This window comes from Physeter macrocephalus, chromosome 16 (assembly GCF_002837175.3).
Source record: "Physeter macrocephalus isolate SW-GA chromosome 16, ASM283717v5, whole genome shotgun sequence".
Classification (NCBI taxonomy): Eukaryota; Metazoa; Chordata; class Mammalia; order Artiodactyla; family Physeteridae; genus Physeter; species Physeter macrocephalus.
In genome coordinates, this window is record NC_041229.1 from 100,747,577 (window position 1) to 100,768,375 (window position 20,799).

The following is a 20,799-nucleotide window of genomic DNA, read 5'->3' on the forward strand; positions in this document are numbered from 1 at the left end:
GAACACACGCCCTCCTCCTGCCAAGCCCCGCTTGGCGTCCGTGGTGAAGCAGGTGGGACCAGACCCTGTTGAGGTCCCTCCCAGCATCGGGGACTGTGACGCTCCAAGTAAGGTTTCCTGGGGCTGGTCTTCGGGGACCAAGCTTGAGCTCTGGAATTGTGCCTTCCTGCTAAACTGGAAGGAACAAGCCAGGAAATGCTCTTCCCTGGCCCATGGGAGGTGGGGAGGCATCTAACACTCTGATAAGGAGCTGCATCCATTATTTACACAGGAGGCCATCCCACAGACATTTCAGCTTGAATAGTTCAGGGTGTCCAGGAAAGGTTTTCGTGTAAACATCAGACACTCTCCACCCTACGGGGTTCCTCCCCTGATCCCTGCACGGGCCAAACACTCCCCATGGCCACTCGGTCCCCTTCATCGTACCTCAATGGGCTGCCATTTACCCAGGACAAACACATGCAGCATGTTCACATCCGGGTCCTTGTGGAAGATGTTGGGCTGGGCTGGGTCAGGGGCTGGGCCACAGCAGGGGGTTCAGGGACTACCAGTTCCCCTCTGCTGCAGGCCCAGCCCGAGGGTGTCCGCCATGCACCTCGACGGACGACTCCCCCAGAAGGAAGACGGGCGCCACGGTCACATCCGGGTCCTTGTGGAAGATGTTGGGCTTGGCGTGGTGCTGGAAGTGGCGATGGTTCCACCAGTTGGCAGAAGCACCCTGTCGGGGGAGGAACGGGGGTGAGCAGTGCAGTCCTTGGTGCGCAGGAAGGGGATCCAAGACAGGCCCAGCCCAGGACCAGTTCCTAGCAGGTCCAATATTCAGGGCTGACTTCTCCATTATACACAGGGCCTCGGGCCCCTGAGAGTCAGAATTCAGCCCTGCCGGAGCTGAGTCCAGAGTGCCGGGCAGCCCCTTGGCCAGGACTTCCGTATGGAGCCAGGTCACTCCCCACCTCCAGGCCTATTTCCCTGATCATAAGACGGTGCTGAGGATGGACGGAGAGGCACGTGCTTCAGCACGTGTGGTGGAGTCTCAGCTCTCTGCCAGCACCGGGCGTGAGGCTCCACCCCCCCTCATCCTCTGCTCGTCTCCTGTTTGCATGTGTTGTGCAGAGGGGAACACTTCTGTTTTGGGACAGTAAGAAGTGGTCCCTACCATATGACCCAGCACTCCGCCCCTACGTGTGTACCCAAGAGAAATGAAAACAGAGCCACACAAAGACTTGTACACAAACGTTCCCAGCAGCATTATTTAAAATAACCAAAAAGTGGAAACAACCCAAAGGTCCATCGACTGATGAATGGATAAATACAATATGGCAGATCCATACAATGGAATATGTTTGGCCATGCCATAAAAAAGTGTGAAATACTGACACGTGCTACAACGTGGATGAACCTGGAAAACACGAGGCTAAGTAAAGAAGCCAGCCACAAAGGATTCCATTTATATGAAATGTCCAGCACAGGGAAATCCACAGACAGAAAGATGAGTGGTTACCTAGTGGGGTGAGGGGGTTGGGAGGTGATGGCTAAGTGGTGTGGGGTTTCTTTTTGGGGTGATCAAGATGTTCCAAAACTGACTGTGATGGTGGTTGCACACATTTGGGACCATACCACAAGTCGTTGGTTTGTACACTTTATTTTTGCCTTGCTGTGCAGCATGTGGGATCTTAGTTCCCTGACCAGAGATGGAACCCACGCCCCCTGCAGTGGAAGTGCAGAGTTTTAACCACCGGACTGCCAGGAATTCCCTGGTTTGCACACTTTAAATGCGCAAATTGTATAGCATGTGAATTATATCAAGAAAGCTTTTTTTAAAAAAAAAACAAAAATGAAGACCACAAGTGGTCCCTGCTCTCAGATGGCCCACAGAGTAGCTGGCAAGAGACAGCCCAGCAGCCAGACATGCCACTGCGCTGAGAGGTGACAGCTGAGTCACATCACGCCCAGAAGGCTTGGCGGAGCTTCATAAACAATCACCAACAGAGCTTCCTGGTTCTAACGGGTAAATATAAAATTATGATTCTAGGGACTTCCCTGGCGGTCCAGTGGTTAGTACTCTGAGCTTTCACTGCCAAGGGCCTGGGTTCAATCCCTGGTCGGGGAACCCTCAAGCTGTGTGGCACGGCCAATAATAATAATAATAATAATAATAAAATTACAATTCTAGGAGACAAGAAGCATTACAGGAGTATTTCTTTCAAGGCCACAAATTTCTGTCTCACCAGCTCCAGCTCTGGACACATTCTGAAGGCATGTCCCTCTACAAAGTCATCCAGGGACGCAAAGAAGGAAACAAGACTCCTCTGACTCTTCAGCATGAGTACTTCACTGGTGAACTGTTGCTGGATCAACCAATGCTTTGGCCAAGGGTCTGGCCACCTATAAAAAGGCCTAACTGCAAAAACAAATATTTTACTTGGAAGATGTTTTGGTACAAACATAGTCTCTGGACCCTAACGGCCATGGGCGGGAACAGCTCTGAGCAGCTGTGACCTTTGCGGTGACCTCAGGCCCCTGTAAGCAGGAGGGCCGCAAAACCCAACAGGGCAAAAAAAAAAAAAGTCAGCGAATGAGAGCTTAGAGGATTAAGAAATCAGATGACACATTGGCCTTTCTAGACAAAAGGAACCAAATTCCTGGGAAGAGCGCAAGGGAGTCCCTGGCACAAAGAAATCAAGGGGCAAGGCATGTACGCACGATGTTTACAATACACGAACCAAGAGATGTTTGTTAAATAACTGGAGGAAATACAGGCTATTAGCACCAATGACAAAACTTTTTTTTTTTTTTTTGCGGTACGCGGGCCTCTCACTGCTGTGGCCTCTCCCGTTGCGGAGCACAGGCTCCGGATGCACAGGCTCAGCGGCCATGGCTCACGGGCCCAGCCGCTCCGCGACACGTGGGATCTTCCCGGACCGGGGCGCGAACCCGCGTCCCCTGTGTCGGCAGGCGGACTCTCAACCACTGCGCCACCAGGGAAGCCCAACAAAACATTTTTTGATGGTGCTATTCTCTGCTGTGATTCTTCTCCATCCTTCTTCACTAGGCTCAGCCCTACGTATCCTTCCTGGGCACTGGGAAGCCCTGCCTGCCCTGGAACAGTGACCCAGTGCCGTGCTCTCAGACGTGGTGGCGATGTTGCCTGCCCTGGGGATGAAGTGGGGAAGCAGGCGAGCCCTTGTCTCGCGAGGGAGAGTATGGTATCACTCCTCACTGGGGTGGGCTGGCAGAGCTGGAAAAGTTTCGGGAGGCCACTCAGAAGGCCTGCCCTTGGGCAGCAGGCTGGGCAGGAGCGGGCCAGCCAGAGTGAGGGTCCCTTTTCTGACAGAGGGAAGAGCCTAGGTGAAGGCCTTGGGAGAAGGGGAGCGTGGAATGTTCCAGAAGCCAAAAGGCCCCCTCAGTTGGGCCAGGAGTGCTGGGCAGAGCCATAGCAGACCCTGAGGCAAACTCATCAACGATATTTCCAAAAATCTACGCTTCTGCTCATCCCATTTTCAACTGAGAGAACTGCCAAGTTTGACAATTTCTCTCAACCAAGTGACAGTCTTAAATAATTTTTCTTTAATATTTATTTATTTATTTGGCTGTGCCGGGTCTTAGTTGCAGCATGTGGGATCTAGTTCCCTGACCAGGGATCGAAGCCGGGCCCCCTGAGTTGGGAGTACGGAGTCTTAACCACTGGACTACCAGGGAAGTCTCTTAAATAATTTTTAAAAACCTTTTTTTCTTTTTTAAAAAATTAATTAATTTATTTTTTGGCTGCGTTGGGTCTTCGCTGCTGTGTGCGGGCTTCGCGGGCTTCCTCTAGTTGCGGCGAGTGGGGGCTACTCTTCATTGCGGTGCGTGGGCTTCTCATTGCGGTGGCTTCTCTTGTTGCGGTGCACGGGCTCTAGGCACGCGGGCTTCAGTAGTTGCGCCACGTGGGCTCAGTAGTTGTGGCTCATGGGCTCTAGAGCGCAGGCTCCATAGTTGTGGCGCACGGGCTTAGTTGCCCAGCGGCATGTGGGATCTTCCCGGACCACGGCTCGAACCCGTGTCCCCTGCACTGGCAGCTTGATTCTTAACCACTGTGCCACCAGGGGAGTCCCTTAAATAATTTTTAATTAACTTAAACTGTAAAATAATAATTAATTCGGTTTCAGTACAAATAATCAATTTAAACTTCATATTAGGATTTTTAATATACCACCTTTCCAATTTTTAAGTAGTTTTCAACTATTTCAATGCTCTGGGGAAAAAAAATCAACCATTAGGATTTCCCTGGTGGCACGGTGGTTGAGAATCCTTCTGCCAATGTAGGGGACACGGGTTCGATCTCCGGTCCCGGAAGATCCCACATGCCGTGGAGCAACTAAGCCTGTGCGCCACAACTACTGAGTCTGCGCTCTAGAGCCCCCGAGCCACAACTACTGAGCCCACGTGCCACAACTGCTGAAGCTCGCGCGCCTAGAGCCCGTGCTCTGCAACAAGAGAAGCCACCGCAGTGAGAAGCCCGTGCACTGCAACGAAGAGTAAGCCCCCGCTCGCCACAACTAGAGAAAGCCCGTGCGTAGCAACGAAGACCCAAAGCAGCCAAAATTAAATAAATATATATCTATATACATTTTTTAAATCTACCATCAAAAAAGAAAAACACGAATACATACAAACATGTATGTAAGGTACAAGTTGTCCTTTGGCTTCAGATTCCAGTATGGCTCAACACAGTCCTGATCTTTATTTGAAATGTTGGTATTTTGTTCATTGTGGATTTTTTGGCATTAATTTTGCTTTTTTTTTAAAAAAAAAATATTGCTTTAAAATCTTACTTATCTCAATTCCTGACTCTTTTTGGTGTCCCCTTAAATTTTGTGCCCCTGGGACACACTTGTGTGCTCACTTACCTCACCCTAGTTCCGGCCCTGGTGGCCCCAGATAAGGTTGTGAAAAGGCTGTGGGTTCCAAAGATTTCCATCTCCAGATGTAGAGTCTAGACGGCACCAGGCCTGGTGGTTTGCATTTTATCCTCAGTGCAATGCCAAACAGAGATTCGACCTCTCAGAACTGTCTTTGTACAAGATCACCCTTGGGAAGAAATGTCCACCGGAAGTGACGTGGGCTGAGGAAAAGGGGGAGTTGGGAGGTGGAGGGCTCACCCGTGGAACCCTACAGCAGTGCAGGCTGACAGTAAGAAGCGGGTCCCAACATCTCGAAGCTTGCAGAACCCTGTTCAGTGCCCTCACTGTCTTGAGCTAAGACATCCAAATTGGCAGGGCACCTGAGGACCTCCCTGCAGCCAGCTCCTTTCTGTCCCAACAAAGGGACCAGAGGAACAGCTGGACCTACAAGGCTTGTCTGTAGCTGTGTGGCCACTGGGTGCCAGAGCGATTGCACGAAAGCTGTGATGCTCCTTGCTCTGGGGCACCCCTGCCCAGCCACACCACTGGCCTGGACACAGCACGAAGGACACAGCTAGCAGCGGGCTGGCAAGCCATCAGCAGAACCCAGGTCCCTGACCTCCTATAGCCTCCCAACCTGAGTACCCTGTCACCCAAGAGTTTACAAGTCAACGTTCTACATGGAGGCCAGTCTTCTGCCCTGACTGCATCTTCCGTCTGATGCAAGAGCTGTGTCCCAGGGCCCTTCAAGGACCGAGAGACATCAGGCGGGAAAGGCCCTCCCGGCTCCCACCCAGAGTCTGAAAACAGGACACAGTCCATCTTTGTTAAGTGTGTGGGTATAACATGGGTCCGGGGTGAAATGTTACTTTCAATACCGAGGAGGGTTTTCTCCAACAGAAAAGAATATTAAATGAAACAAAGCGCTCAACTATGTGCATCCTTCACCCCTGAAATTCTGGAAAGAAACCAGGTTCTCAGACAGCTCCAGGCTCAGGTCCAGGCAAACTGCCTGCTGAGGAACTGGTTACTAGTTCAATGGTAGTTCACGCCCAACCAGATCTGCAGCCGGCAAGCCAGGAGCTGGATGGGGTCAGGTCGCAGGGAGAGACGTTTAACCCGGACACGGAGCTCTTCCCAAGCCAGGGTGGGGAGGTATGGGGGTCTTTAGGACACAGCTTTACTTAGGAAGCAGCTGAATGATGTGGAGGCAGGGCTGGGGGGTGGGGGATGAGATCTGTTTCCAAGTGAGAATTGGCAAGGACTTACTCCCGAAACCAAGGAGATAACGCCTATCACAGCAGCACAAGGTCGCTGGCAAGTCGAGCTCGTCTTTTTACAAACTTGGCGAGCTAGAAGGCTACTTACTGCAGGTCTGCCTCCTGATCTGGGGGGTGGTGAGAGAACTACCTTCCCTTCTGAGTTTGAAACAACTCTTGCCCTTTGGCTCAGCTGATCAGTACACTGTTTGATTTCCCTTATCTAAAAAGACTTATATGATGACGATATTCCCTTTTCACGCCCCCACATACTTCCAAAACGTACTGGAGATGGCGTCTGATAAAAGGACTCATCTATAACAGAACGGTTAAAGATAAAAGTGTAAATGACAGGTAGTGAGAGGGGAGGATACATATAAGGAAGACGAAGATTAGGGACAGTTGCTGTTTCATGTTTTACTTTGTGTTTCCCGGCATCCAAGGAGGAAAAAAAGAGAAACACAGTGTATCAGATAGCAAACATTACCTGATGGAGGGAAGCATACCGATTTATCAAGAGAGACTGCTTCTTCAGATGCAAACCATTCTATACAGAATGAATAAACAACCAAGTCCTACTGTGTACCACAGGGAACTATATTCAATACCCATAATGGAAAAGAATATGAAAAAGAATGTATATATACGTATAACTGAATCACTTTGTTGTACAGCAGAAATTAACACAACATTGTAAACCAACTAAACTTCAATAAAAGAATTTTAAAAAAGAGAGAGAGAGACTGCTTATTTACCGGCCCCAAACTGAAAGGAATTTATTAGTAAGTCCTTAGGTAAGGAACAAATATAATCAGCTACGAAGAAGGTGCTTGTTTCTATAACTAGGACACTGGTTTTGCATGTCTAATGTGGTTAGGAGACAGGGCTTGGAAGTTCAGAGAAGTGGAGGGTTGGCAGGTCGTACAGGTCAGCCGGGACACTGACCTGACGGTGGACCTGGTCTGAGTGAAGTGAGATGGTGCTACACCAACCACTAACTGATAGGACAGACGCCCAGGGTGGCTGACATTTACCTTTAAGTGACCAATCATGAACTTGTGGGCTATGTGGTTCCACGTGGACTTCTTGTAAACAGAGAGGTGGCCGTAATCGTGTTGCAGCCATCCAGCTTGGGCCTGGGGAGAGAGGGCCACGGATGCTTTCCCAGCGTTGGCACCCAGGCACCAGGCCTCTGCCAGCTGGGGGAGTCAGGGGGCGGGGGCTTCGAGTGACAGGTGAGAGTGGCACGCCTCACCTGAGAGGTAGCAAGGATGAAGGCCGTAATGACGGTGGGAATCCAGCCATTGCCAAAGTAAAAGATGGTGAACCAGGCGATGCTCTCCATGACAATGATGTGGGCCAGGTAGAGAAGGAAGAACAGGTGGTTGCTCTTGAACAGGTGCATGTCCTCAGCGGTCTTCCTCAGGGCCCGGAAGTCCTCGGTGATCTGGGACTGTTGAGCCAGAGCACCGGGAAGGAGTCAGAGGGGACCAGTCGACACCCCTAAGCTCCACAGGAGCCCGGCCGCCGTTCACTGCAACAGCTGCCGTCACCGCATACCTGCCTGAGCCTGGCACAGCCCTGGGACTCTGTGTTTGTCCACAGCCAGTTCAGTGGCAGAGAAAGGACTTAACTCAAAAGCTTGCATTTTACACAGGAGCATTATTCAAAATAGGCAAAAGGTGGAAACAACCCAAATTCCATTGATGGATGAATGACTAAACAAAAGGTGGTCTATACATACAGTGGAATATACAGCCTTCAGAAGGAAGAAAATTCTGACACATGCTACTAATGAACGAACCCTGAAGACATTAAGCTAAGTGAAATTAAGCCAGACACGAAAAGACAAATACTTATGAGTCGCCTTAGATGAGGTACCTAGACTAGGCAAACTCATCAGTAGAAAGAATAGTGTTTACCAGGGGCTGCGGGGAGGGACAGTTGGGTAGCTAATGTTTAATGGGGGCAGAATGTCAGTTTGGGGTGATGAAAGTTCTAGAGATGGGTGGTGGTGATGGCTGCATAACAGCGTGAATGTGCTCAAAGCCACTTAACTGTGCGCTTAAAATTGGTTAAAATGGGGAATTCCCTGGTGGTCTAGTGCTTAGGAGTCTGTGCTTTCACTGCCGAGGGCCTGGATTCAATCGCTGGCTGGGAAACTCAGATCCCGGCAAGCTGCCCAGTGTGGCCAAACTTTAAAAAAAAAAGTTAAAATGGTAAATTTTACGTTGCATCTATTTTACAACAATTTTTTAAAATACAAGTTTTATAGCAAATGTTTTCTTTTCTTTTTTTAAAAAAACGTATTTATTTATTTATTTGGCTGCGTGCGAGATCTTCGCTGGGGCACGCGGGATCTAGTTCCCTGACCGGGGGTTGAACCCGGGCCCCCTGCATTGGGTGTGTGGAGTCTTAACCACTGCACCACCAGGGAAGTCTCGCAACAATTTTTTTTTTAAAAAAAGCTTATTTTTCCACTACCTGGCATGCACCACTTGTTCCGGACACTCTATCAGGCAAGAGAGGGCTGGGTGCGCACTGGGCATGTGGGGGAGATGGAAGCAGAGTCAAGGGTGGCTCTGGGGAAAGGAGGGCATCGCTGGGACAAAGAGGGAAGCTAGGAGGCAGGGGCAGGGCAGGAGGGGGAAGAAAGGCCAGATACAAGGGCAGGGGGCTGGGCAAGAGGGAAAGATCCTGTGCCCAGCCTGGCACCGCTGAAGCCCCAGAGGTGGAGAGGCTGGGAATGAATTACTCCAAGGTGAGGGCCAGCCCAGGCTGGCAGCAGAAGGAGGGGGGCTCACCAGGGCCATCGGAGGCTCTGAGTCCTCCCTGACCCTAGGTGATGAGCAGTGGCTCCCCCTGGACTGGCATAAAGTCTCCTTTGCCCCATGCCCTGCACTCGCCTTCTTGGGGCGAGACCCCCTCCCCCCACAAACCCTCCCCTTCTTCCTTGTGAGGCCCGACTCACATTCTTGCTGTGGTCCTGGCTGGGCTCCTCGGGGGCCAGCTCGCCGATCAGCAGGGGCTTCATGAACTTGCGCACGAAATCAAGGTTGCGATGGAAGGCCAGGAAGACATCCTGGGGAGCAGGGGACAGGTGGTGAGTGGGAGACCCCGACCTCGGCCAGTGCCTCCGCCCCAGGCAAGACAGGGCTCGCCAGCAGAAGCTCTGTCCCACTAGGACACCAGGACACCGAACGGGGCCGCAACGATCCGACCCCAAATGCTCTCTCAGCCTCATTCTGGCAGGTCCCTAAGTGCCCAATTCCAGTGGAGGTGTCACTTCGGGCTCTGCCCTGATGAGAGGCCGCTGAACTCGCCATGGGTGTTTACAAAACCGCAGAGACGTGTGGTCTGCCGCTGGGCGAGTCACGAAAACGCGTCCCTGCAGGGATACACCGCGCGCGGGCACCGGGCGGGGCACAGCCGGAACCCAATTCTCCTCCAGCAACTCCTGCTCCGTGGGCTGCCCGGTTTCCAGCAAACTGCACCACCCACCACGTGGTGCACACGCCTATCAACAGAAAGAACAAGTCTGGAGCCTACCGCAAGCATGCAAAATGTGATTAGCTCATGTTAAACCAGAAACAAATGCAGAATTCCGTAAAACGCATTTCCGGAGGGGTGGGGGGAGCTTTTTCATATTTTGAAAAGGTATGAAAATAATTATGTAGATTATGAAAACTTTTTTTATGTAGAACTCTAAACTGTTATGTGTTAAGGTGGTGGCATTATGCCTTGCTTTGTCTTAGTTTTTCCAAACTTTCTCTAACATTGCTGTATTGCTTTTAAAAAATTTAAAAATTAAGATTGTGCCTTTTAATCTTTTTTTTTTTCCAATTATAAAGTAATGTGCATAGTTTTGGCAAATTTAGAAAATGTACAGAAGAATAAAGAGGAAAATAAATACCACCCAGAGAGTGACCACCATTGCTAATATTTCAGGATTTTGTTTTCCAGTTTTTATTCTATACATGCTATGTAAATTAGATAAAACAAATATAGCATCTCCCTTAGAGTTGTGCTGACCATAGACTCCCCCCCCCACCGCATGGGATACAATATGATGTCGCAGTGATAAACAATGTTCACCTTGCATCAAACCAAGCTTCAAGGTGAAACTCACATATTGTACGTCAACTATATTTCAATTAAAAAAAGTTTTTTAAAAACAAGTCTTGAGACTTTGCTAGGAGAGAGGAACAAGTTGCATGATACCATGAGAAACAATCAGAAAAATCAATGTAATGGGGAAAAAAAAAGTGAGGGTGTATATGTGTGTGTGTGTGTGTGTGTGTGTGTGTGTGTGTGTGTGTTGGGGGAGGGGTCCTAGATTAAAAGAGACAGAAAAAGATATAACAAAAGGTTAAACTGCAATGTCTGATTTGAAAGGCTCCCATTGGAAGGCGGAGAACCCAGCAGTTATCCAAGACATTTTGGTGTTGAATGAGAGATTTTGGATATGGACAGGATATCTGATCATATTAAAGAATCACTATTGGGACTTCCCTGGTGGTGCAGTGGTTAAGAATCCACCTGCCAATGCAGGGGACACGGTTCGAGCCCTGGTCCAGGAAGACCCCACATGCTACGCAGCAACTAAGCCCGTGCGCCACAACTACTGAGCCTGTGCTCTAGAGCCCGCGAGCCACAACTGCCGAAGCCCGCACGCCTACAGCCCGTGCTCTGCATCAAGAGAAGCCACCGCAATGAGAAGCCCGCGCACCGCAACAAGGAGTAGCCCCCGCTCGCCGCAACTGGAGAAAGCCCGCGCACAGCAAGGAAGACCCAACGCAGCCAAAAATAAATAAATAAATAAAATTTAAAAATAAATAAATAAGTTTAAAAAAAAGAATCACTATTAATTTTCTTAATGTAACTAAGGTATTGTGATTATGTTAGAGAATGTCCCTATTCTTAGAAGATGGTGAAGTGGCCATAGTGATGCAATTTATTTTCATAGGATTTGGCAAAAGACAATGCATATATGTATTAAGAGGAATATAAATGTGGCAAAATGTTGGGATTAGTGACTCTTGGATGAGGATATACAGGTGTTCGATTCTTTCAACATTCCTGTATGTTTGGAAATTTTCAAAATTTTTTTAAAAAGAGGAAGGAATGAGGAAGATGCTGACAACTCATAAACATGTGCTCAGGGCTTCCCTGGTGGCGCAGTGGTTAAGAATCCGCCTGCCAGTGCAGGGGACGCGGGTTCGAGCCCCGATCCGGGAAGATCCCACATGCCATGGAGCAACTAAGCCCGCGAGCCACAACTACTGAAGCCCACACACCTAGAGCCTGTGCTCTGCAACAAGAGAAGCCACCGCAATGAGAAGCCTGCGCACCGCAATAAAGAATAGGCCCTGCTCGCTGCAACTAGAGAAAGCCTGTGGGCAGCAACGAAGACCCAACGCAGCCAAAAATAAAATCAAGTAAATAAAGTAAATAAATTTATTTTTAAAAAATGTGCTCAGCCTCCCCCTCCCCCCACCCCCACCCCACCCCCCGGCCAAAGTTTCTCACAATGGTAGTTGCCAGTCTTCTCCCATTCCCTGGCATCAAGCCCTTTTGCCTGGTCTTTGTCCTATTTGTGTCTAGAACAGACTTACAAAGCAACGCTTTGTGCAGAGGAAAACTGGGCCCAGAGTCTTTTAAAAATGTCTGCGCCCCCCTCACTGAACAGAAAGGGATGGTAGCAGAGGATCAGAGCAAGTGTATCTTCAGAGGAGAGATGGGCTGCTATTCCAGGGGCCCTGAGCAGGCAGCGAGGAGCCTGGGGTCCACTCTGGGCCAGCTGCCACCCACCCACCCCCAGCCTCCGTCTCCTCTGCAATGGAGGACCCTCCCAGAGGAGGACCCTGTTCAAAGGCCCTGGGAAAGGGCCTACCAGGAGCTTCCAAAGTCAGGGCCCAGGCATTGGTGGTATGGCAGTGAGAACAGCTGCCTTCCAAAGTCAGAGCCGAGAAAGGCCCTTTCCTTGGTCCACCTCACATGACACCACGGCTTTTGAGAAACGAAGGGGACGTTCTTGGTAAGGCAGTTTCCTGAGGAACAACAGCTGATAATAAATAACCAAACAATCTGTACTCTTCACTGGGAGACAGCCTGCAAGTGCATCACCTCTCCTCCAGCGCCCGCTGCCCCCCGCCAGGTCCAGGTCACACCTCCAAGCCTCTGCCTGGGCTGGGAAACCTGGTGGAGCAGACTCCTGTCCTGACTGAGGCCACCCGTGGGTCAGTTCCAGAGGGCTCTTGGGTGGCCTCATCTCCCTGAGGCCAAGGGAGAGGAAGGGCCACGTGCCAGGTGGGGAGCCAGGAAGGTTGTCTCTGTTCCCTCCCTGATGCCTCAAAGCCCCACTTTACAGATGAAGGCACTGGAGCCCAGGAAGCTGACACCCAAGTGGCAGAGTCAGGGTCAAATCCAGGTTCACCCGATCCAGGGACCGCAACCCCACAAGCCTCACGCAGGTTTAGAAAGCCGAGCGCTGTTCAATTATCTCACTGTCCATGGTAGATCCAGCAGCTTTCCGAGCACACCTGGTGGAAACCACGCTTGAACCCACCAAGCTGGTTTCCACACCGGGGCCTCTGGCTCTTCCTTCTGCCTGGAGCCCTGCTCCCTCAGCCTCCCGGGGCTGGCTCGTCCCAACCTACCACCCTACCTGAAAGAGCCACCCTCCAGCCTCACGCTTTCTGGGACATCACCCTGTTTTAAGTTATCAAAACCACAAGCTATATTATGTGCTCACTTCTTTATTGCCTGTTTCCCCAACTAGAATATAAGCTCCACTAAAGGGCCAAGCCTGTCTTGTTTGTTGCAATAACCCCAGGGCCAACAGCGATGCCTGAGAGAGGCTCACAGGACCCCACAGCTGTGCGCCCTCTCAGCCCAGGAAATTTTCCACTCTGGTCGTTTTGCACAACCCGGCTTGTGCTTCTGGAACATCTTCACCTTCTCAGGGGCTGAGATTACAGCCACTGAGCCATGGGCTTTGTGTACATAACCCACGAATCTCTACCAAACTCTGTGAGGCAGGTCCTATTTTAGAGGTGAGAAAGGAGGCTGATGGAGGTGAAACTGCTTGCCCACGGGTCACACTCCAGGTGCGCCTAACTCTAGACTTTTCTGCTGTTCATACAAAGGCCTCGATCAAAATGGGCTTCCTCCTCCTGAGAGTTGATCACTTTTTGTGTCTCCCCCTTGCAGGTGTCACAGATGTGCCTCACAAACTTGCAGCGGGTTCCCAAAAGTTAAAGTGTCTGGCTGGCACAAGGCAGGACAAGGGACAAGGCAGGACTCGGTCAATCCAAACATTGGCTTTGGAACAAGATTTGGAAGCAGGCTCTATCCTCGTCCGACAGGGAGACTGGAGGCAAAGACATTCCAGGAAGAAGGCCGGGGACACACGTAAAGGGGAGGGAGTGGCCAACAGTCCCAGCGGGGGCAGATCCACCCCCAGGAGGGTAGGTATACATACTGGGTGCTGGGGAGGTCAGGCTGAGGATGGAGGGACAGAACACCCAAATTCTCAAATGCAAGACCTTCACCAATCCCTGCTTCTGCCACCGTCCGGCTCCCATGCCAGCCCCTTCTGCGTGAAGACCTCCTCCCTGCCTGGCTCCCAGGCGCTGAACAGAACTCACAGCCCTGAGCCTCAGGCGTTGCGTCTTGTTTCTGGCTGTGTCCACCTTCTCTGCAGAGCAAGGTGAATCTCTAATCCAGCTTCCCACATCTGGGCACATGGCCAGGGACTGGGGAAGCGCAGGAGAAGCAAACTCAGGGCAGACAATGCTGCCGGCAGCAGTCCTGGGAACCAAGACCCTGTGGGGCTCGGGGTTAGAGAGGGAGAAGCAGAGGAGGGACCCTACGTTCTCAGCTGGAAATAGGGATGCTAGCTTCCTTTCCATGGCGGAGAGATGTGGGCAGGATGTCCCCTCCAAGGGAAAGAAGCAATGGCGGGGGTGGGGGGGAGGTAGTGCTCTGTGGCCAAAGGGCCCTTGGCGAGAGCATCCCTGCTGATGTCAGGCACAGGCAGCCTGGGCATGAAGGGATTACAGCAAGGAAACACGCCTCGATAAGCTGCCAAAGATACCAGGGATGCTGGTGCTCGACACGGGGTCTTCTGGAGGCTGCAGGTAGCAGGAAGTCGACTGCTCCTACCAAGATCTAGCTGAGGGGGTGGGGCTGCTCTCCAGGCACGACCACAGACTGATTTCAGGTAAATGCCTTTTACCTTCGGCAAAAAGGAGGTCACCAAGGTTCCTCTGCTTCACGCCTGTCCTTTTCCTGTTTACTGAACCCCCTGCTGTGCGTGCTGGGACCATGCACACGTGCTCACAAGGCTAAGTGTTCCAAGGTAATGTCCCCTCACACCTGCAGAGTGTTCTGAGGTTTAAAGAATGATCTCATCTACAGCCAATTTGAGCCTGATAATAACCTTCCCATTTCCTAGACCTGGAAAGTGAAGTTCTGGGTTAAGTGCCTTGCCTAGAATTCCTAAAGCTGGGACTCGAACCCAGGTCCTCTGCCTCTCAATACCTCGACCCTCCTGCCCCAAGGAGGCCAGAGATTCATTCCGTTTTCAACCTGTTGCCTTTTCCCAAGAACGGCACAGGAGCAAGTTAAAAGAGGGAACGAATCCTGACCTCCTCTCGCCCTCCCTGGGTTCCAAGAGGCGACCGATGCAGACAGGGCAAAAAAAGTCACCGAGACGAGGGGGGCAGAGGTGGGGAAGCTGGTGCCTAGAGGCAGAGGGTCCAGATTCAAGTCCCAGTTTGAAAGGAGAGCAGCAAATCCAGCAGATGCACTCACTATCTGTGAGTTACTCATCTTTGTGCCCAGGGCCAGCTCGGAACCACAGAGACACTGGAACAAATGTGTGATGAGTCTTTGTTAGAGATGAAAAGTTCTGGGGAACTTTTATAACTTTTCTAACTCTGTGTATAACTGAATCGCTTTGCTATACACTTGAAACTAACACAACATTGTAAATTAACTATACTTAAAGGTAAATGCCTTTTACCTTCGGCAAAAAGGAGGTCACCAAGGTTCCTCTGCTTCACGCCTGTCCTTTTCCTGTTTACTGAACCCCCTGCTGTGCGTGCTGGGACCATGCACACGTGCTCACAAGGCTAAGTGTTCCAAGGTAATGTCCCCTCACACCTGCAGAGTGTTCTGAGGTTTAAAGAATGATCTCATCTACAGCCAATTTGAGCCTGATAATAACCTTCCCATTTCCTAGACCTGGAAAGTGAAGTTCTGGGTTAAGTGCCTTGCCTAGAATTCCTAAAGCTGGGACTCGAACCCAGGTCCTCTGCCTCTCAATACCTCGACCCTCCTGCCCCAAGGAGGCCAGAGATTCATTCCGTTTTCAACCTGTTGCCTTTTCCCAAGAACGGCACAGGAGCAAGTTAAAAGAGGGAACGAATCCTGACCTCCTCTCGCCCTCCCTGGGTTCCAAGAGGCGACCGATGCAGACAGGGCAAAAAAAGTCACCGAGACGAGGGGGGCAGAGGTGGGGAAGCTGGTGCCTAGAGGCAGAGGGTCCAGATTCAAGTCCCAGTTTGAAAGGAGAGCAGCAAATCCAGCAGATGCACTCACTATCTGTGAGTTACTCATCTTTGTGCCCAGGGCCAGCTCGGAACCACAGAGACACTGGAACAAATGTGTGATGAGTCTTTGTTAGAGATGAAAAGTTCTGGGGAACTTTTATAACTTTTCTAACTCTGTGTATAACTGAATCGCTTTGCTATACACTTGAAACTAACACAACATTGTAAATTAACTATACTTAAGTTGAAAAACAGAAAAAAAAAGTTCTGCAGTGGTGGGACTCTGCCCTGAAAGAGGAGAGACACCCCTGGGACCCATGCGAGGGCTCCCTTTCCCCACAGCAAGGCAAAGACCAGGGAAGTGCCAGAGGACCAGAGGGGAAGAAACCCAAGGTGTAAATAGGAAGGAAGGAGGAGAGGAGGAGGGAAGGGAAGGGGGGCTGGGAGGTCTCTGTGTTGGTAGATCCTGAGTTGAGGTCTGAGTGCTGCGAAGACAGCAAGGTGTTTAAACCCAAGGGAGCTACTCCCTTACGGGGCTGATCGAAGCACTGAATGAGGTGATCCGTACAAATGTGCTTTGTGAGCTGTAAAAATTTAGTTCCATTTTTTATTCTTGCAGGGAGAAGGACCACATGACAATTGGCCTTACCCTTCACTAAGCCATCCTTCTGGGGAGGAGGCCGTCCTGACTTCTGAGGTCTTCTCTTCTTCAGTAACAGGAAAACCCCCTATTGAGGCCCCAGATTATCTGGCTTCCTTGACTGTCAGCCTCTGGTGAGGATACTACTGCATCGAGATTGGCTCGTAACAGTGCATTCAAGTGCTCCCTGGAATCTGACCTCTATCTGCTGATCAGTCCTTCCCAAACTTCACATGACCATAAATACTCACTCCCCCAGATCTGAAGAAAGAAGTCCATGCCCCAAGGGCAAAGCCACCTGCTCAACAGCCCAACAATAAAGAGACAGAGTCTCTCCATTCCTAGCCTGTTCCTGCCCCTCTCAAGTCCCCTGCCCAGAGACCCCAGACTTCCTGTGGCCTTTTTCCAACCTGGTCCCAGAAAATAGAGAAAGAGGGAGAGAGAGAGAGAGAAAATATCCAGTTGCTCAGTCCACCATTATTCAACTAGATTAGTGCATTTCATGCCCCCAAAGTTTTATCTCGGAAGGCAGTAAGCTCTGGGCATATAGGGATCGTCTTTATATCTTGCTACACCAAATAGAGCTGGCATGGATTTAAAAAATTTTCCTCCAAATTCCTCTTTGTTTACTTTACATTCTAGCTGTTACATAATTCTCACTCTTACGCTCACTTATCTGACAATGTAATACGGCAGAACCTTTTGCATTCTATTACAAGTTAATCACTAAAGGGATGTTGCCTATAAGCTTAAATTACACATAATGGCCTATCTCTGGGAACCCTGCTTCTCAGGTAAGGAACATTAAGCTAAAATACCTTTGTTTAGCTCACAGGAAACATCCTGACCAGGCCCACCTGTGAATGACTGCAGGGAGGAAGAAATTAACACATACAGCCCCTCCAGAGGCTGACGGGAACCAGGAAATGTTTGACTTTACTCCTTCCCCTTTTAGTATAAAAGGAGCCTGAATTCTAACTCAGGCAAGATGGTTCTTTGGGCTCTAGCCCCGCATCATCTCAGTTTGCTGGCTTTCCGAATGAAGTCGCTATTCCTTGCCCCAGCACCTCGTCTCTCGATTTTTAGAATTCACCTATGAAAGATCCCAAACCAGGAGTCAGGTCTTTACCTGGGAATCACTCTCACCCCACCTCCTCACAGGGCTGTGGGAAGGTCCCAGTGAGATAATATACGGTGGTGCTTGAAAATCTTATACCCACCTAAGTTACAATCGGTATCACAGCCCCAAGGGCTCAAGGCAAGTTCACAAGCAGGTAAAACGGGATCGGGCCAAAAGCTGTAGGCGCTATTGCTGACCCTCTGCTCGCCAAAGCAGCGAGCCAAGCAACAGCTTACATTATAGCTGCCTGATCTGCCCCCCAACACTTGACTCTGTCTGTCCCAATTAGATAGAAGAGGTAGGGAGATCTAGAGTTCCACCAACTGACGGCCCCATACAGCTTGCCCAGCAAAAGCCCAAACGGGTCAGCATGCCAGACCTCCAGGTGGAATGAGCTATGTCAAGCTGATCTCTCCCTAGTCACCTTTCCCAAATTCTCCATGACAACAGAACTTCTCTGCTTCCAGCTCACTGCCACCAAGAGTGGCCCCCTCCTTCCCTCCCGGCCTCTGTTCTTCGAGTCCATGGGGTGGGGGTGGGGGGAGCGGATCCATCTGCACCCGAAGAATAAGCAAGGATTTGGGGCTGGAGGGTAGGGGGCGTGGTGGGGTGCTGTGTCATCGCAGAGCTGCAGGTTTGGTGCGCAAAGGTGAGGGTAAGATGGACAGCCCCGGCTCCGGGAAGATCCCAGAGTCCCACTACCTTTCCGAGGGCAAGATGAGGGAGGGCATTCCTGGCCGGATTTGGGAACAGAAGACCATTGAGTTGAAGTCCCAGAGTAACCTCGAATGCAGCTGGACCTGTTGCTAAGCTAGCCTAGTGCTGCTAAATCGTCCCGTCTCAAGGCCCCTCTCCACCTGGGCTTTGCAAACTCCAGCCCTTTTTCTTTCCACCAATTCCCACCCGGGGCCCCCAAGAAGGCCGGCCCTTGCCGGGGTGGGGGGGGGGAGGGGAGGGGGTCCTGGTAGTCTCTGAGAGCGTGGGAGCAGGAGCTACCAGGCAGTGTCTCCGCGACAGCCATTGCGGACCTTCTGAGACTGGAATTCCAGCAGCAGCGAGCCCTGGCCGGGGACGAGCTTTCCTTCCCCGCCCCCTAGTCTGGCTGGCGAGTGGGGGACGCGCGCGGAGTCCCACACCTGGCTCCTCTCCCGCTCCTCTCCGCGGGGCCCAGGGGCGGCCATCTTCCACGCTGGGGGCGTCAAGGCTCCAGGGCCCCGGCGCCCTCTTTGGGGAGTCCCAGGCTCCGGCTGAACTCTGAGGAAGGAACGGACGCAAGGATCCCAGTGCGCGCGGTAGATCCTGCATGGTTCTCCACCGCTCCAATCTGCCTCTCGGGCTCCAAAATCCGACCCCCACAGCACGTTGGCCCAGCTGTCCCAGAGGACGAGGATTCGGGGCGGGGGATGAGCGCAGTAGACTCTTTCCTTCCCTCCAGGACGCCCCAAGCTCCACTCAGCGCTGGAGGTCTTGTTTGGCGCCCTGGGACCCATGACTCCTGACTCCCTCCTGCAGCAGAGAAAGGTGGCGGGAGAGGCCCCAGACGCTTACCGTAGCATCTTCGCCTGCGCAGTGCCCGATGACCCGGTGGCCCCCCGGGTGCCGGTGTGCCCATTCGGTGATGTTGTAGACCTTGCGGTCGATGACGAGCCACTGGTCCGTGCGCAGGCTGTGCTTCTGAATCTCCTCCCAGCGGAAGGTAGGTATCGGCGCCTCGCGCTCGGTGGCCCCCTCGCCCTGGTTCCCCCCCTTCCCCATGCTGCCTGCCGACAGGGTTGCCCCGTGCACTGCGGTGTGTGCGGCCCGGGCCCTCCTCGCTTTCGGCTTTTGTCTTCTCCTACTCCTCCCCCCACCGCGCCCCCTCCCCCAGCCGCCTCGCCTGCGCTCCGGAGTGTCCCTGCCTTCCCTCCCGGCTACCCAGTGCCCCCAAGCGGTCCCCTCCCTCCGCCCCTCCCTCCGCCCGCCAGCCCGCAGTGGACTTTTGCCTCCTGTAAAAACTCCTCGGTAGCTCAGGGCCTCGAAGCCTCCTCTGCCCGCCCCGCTGGCTCCCCCCGTCCGGGGCTTCGCATCCTCCCGCGTTCCCCTCCGCCTGGGTTTCCACAGTGATCAGCAGAGCGCCTGCACCAATCCGAGCGCGTCGCCCCGCCTGCCATTGGCCCAGGAGGATCTTTCGAAGGCCAGCGGGCTGGAACAGCGGTCCCCGGCTCCCCCGCCTGCCCCCCCACGCGGAGTCGAGAGGGGCCTGGAGGTCGGTTACGTGTCCGAACTCCTCCCTCCCCCGCTCGAGCTGGGGGGTTGTGGGGGGGGACCCAAGGATATCCCAGGGTAGCTTGGCGGGCGAGCTGGGGCGGCGGCTGAGTTCCGCGCTTTCCGGGCGCTTACGCGCACACCCACGGCCCACGCTCCCGGGTTTGCACCTGATGCCGGCACGTAGAGGACACAGCCGCTCCGCGCGCTCTGCGGTGGGGACCGGCCCAGGGCCCGGCTGGCGGGCGCGCAGGCGGCGCCGAGCCGCCGGGCTGGCGTGTTCCACTCTGGGACTGGCCTGGTTAGGTGACGCCTCCCCTAACCCGCTGGAATCCGGACTCCAGTATATCCACATTGTCCGTGCTATCCACATTGGCGCCCTCCTGCAGCCTCCCTGGGGGAAGAAGCCGGCCTCCGGCTGGCCCAGGGCCTGTAATCAGTGGATCTTAGAAAAGAATTGTAGAACCTCTGATGTGCTTTCCTGTGTTAGGCGCCATGGTGGAGGGAAGCGTTGAGGCGGGGTGGGGGGGGTGGCGGGCCACGGGAGTGGGGACTCCAGGACTTGGTTCTTGCCCTGAACTCAGGAATCTCACAGCCAATTTGGGAGAGGTACCATGGAAACAATACAGGACCTCATAGGATTAATTGTTCAGTGATGTTATAAATAACAGGAAATAAAGATGGGGGTATCAAAAGTGTTGTGGTCCGTGCACGGGCTGGAAGGAGAATTTCGAGACACGAAGTATTTTAGAGAAGAGTGAGTTTATTGAGAACAAAGAGCAGGGTGAGTGGCGCTGCAAATACAGCGGGCGACTTCCTGATGGACCAGGGAGAGCCGACCCCCTTTGTGGGCTAGCAGCCAACTTTTATAGCCTCAAGACAAAGAAAATTCCTGCTCGCAGGATGGCATTAGGTGATTGGTCAGGGTGCTACAAGGTTACTACATGGCGATTATTTTGCCTAATATGGGATGGGGGAGGGGGGCTGTCTGGTTTACATTAGGAGCGCCCATGGCAACAGTTGCTATGGGGGCTTGGTTAATTCCTGAGTTTTTGTCCTGTGTCCTCGATGTAGGGTGTCCTTGATGAAGTCGGAG

At 52.2% G+C, this 20,799-nt stretch overlaps 1 protein-coding gene across 1 annotated transcript; it reads right to left on the reverse strand.

The window, feature by feature from the left end:
- Positions 1-511: 511 nt before the first annotated feature.
- On the reverse strand, positions 512-19,294 carry LOC114487991 (acyl-CoA 6-desaturase). The gene is made up of 5 exons (XM_028501165.2): positions 19,008-19,294; positions 9,114-9,224; positions 7,398-7,595; positions 7,177-7,278; positions 512-718 (listed from the first exon to the last, which is right to left on the reverse strand). Exons 1-5 carry the CDS (start codon positions 19,212-19,214, stop codon positions 545-547), a joined length of 792 nt encoding a protein of 263 aa, XP_028356966.1. The 5' UTR covers positions 19,215-19,294; the 3' UTR covers positions 512-544.
- Between the last annotated feature and the right edge of the window lie 1,505 nt (positions 19,295-20,799).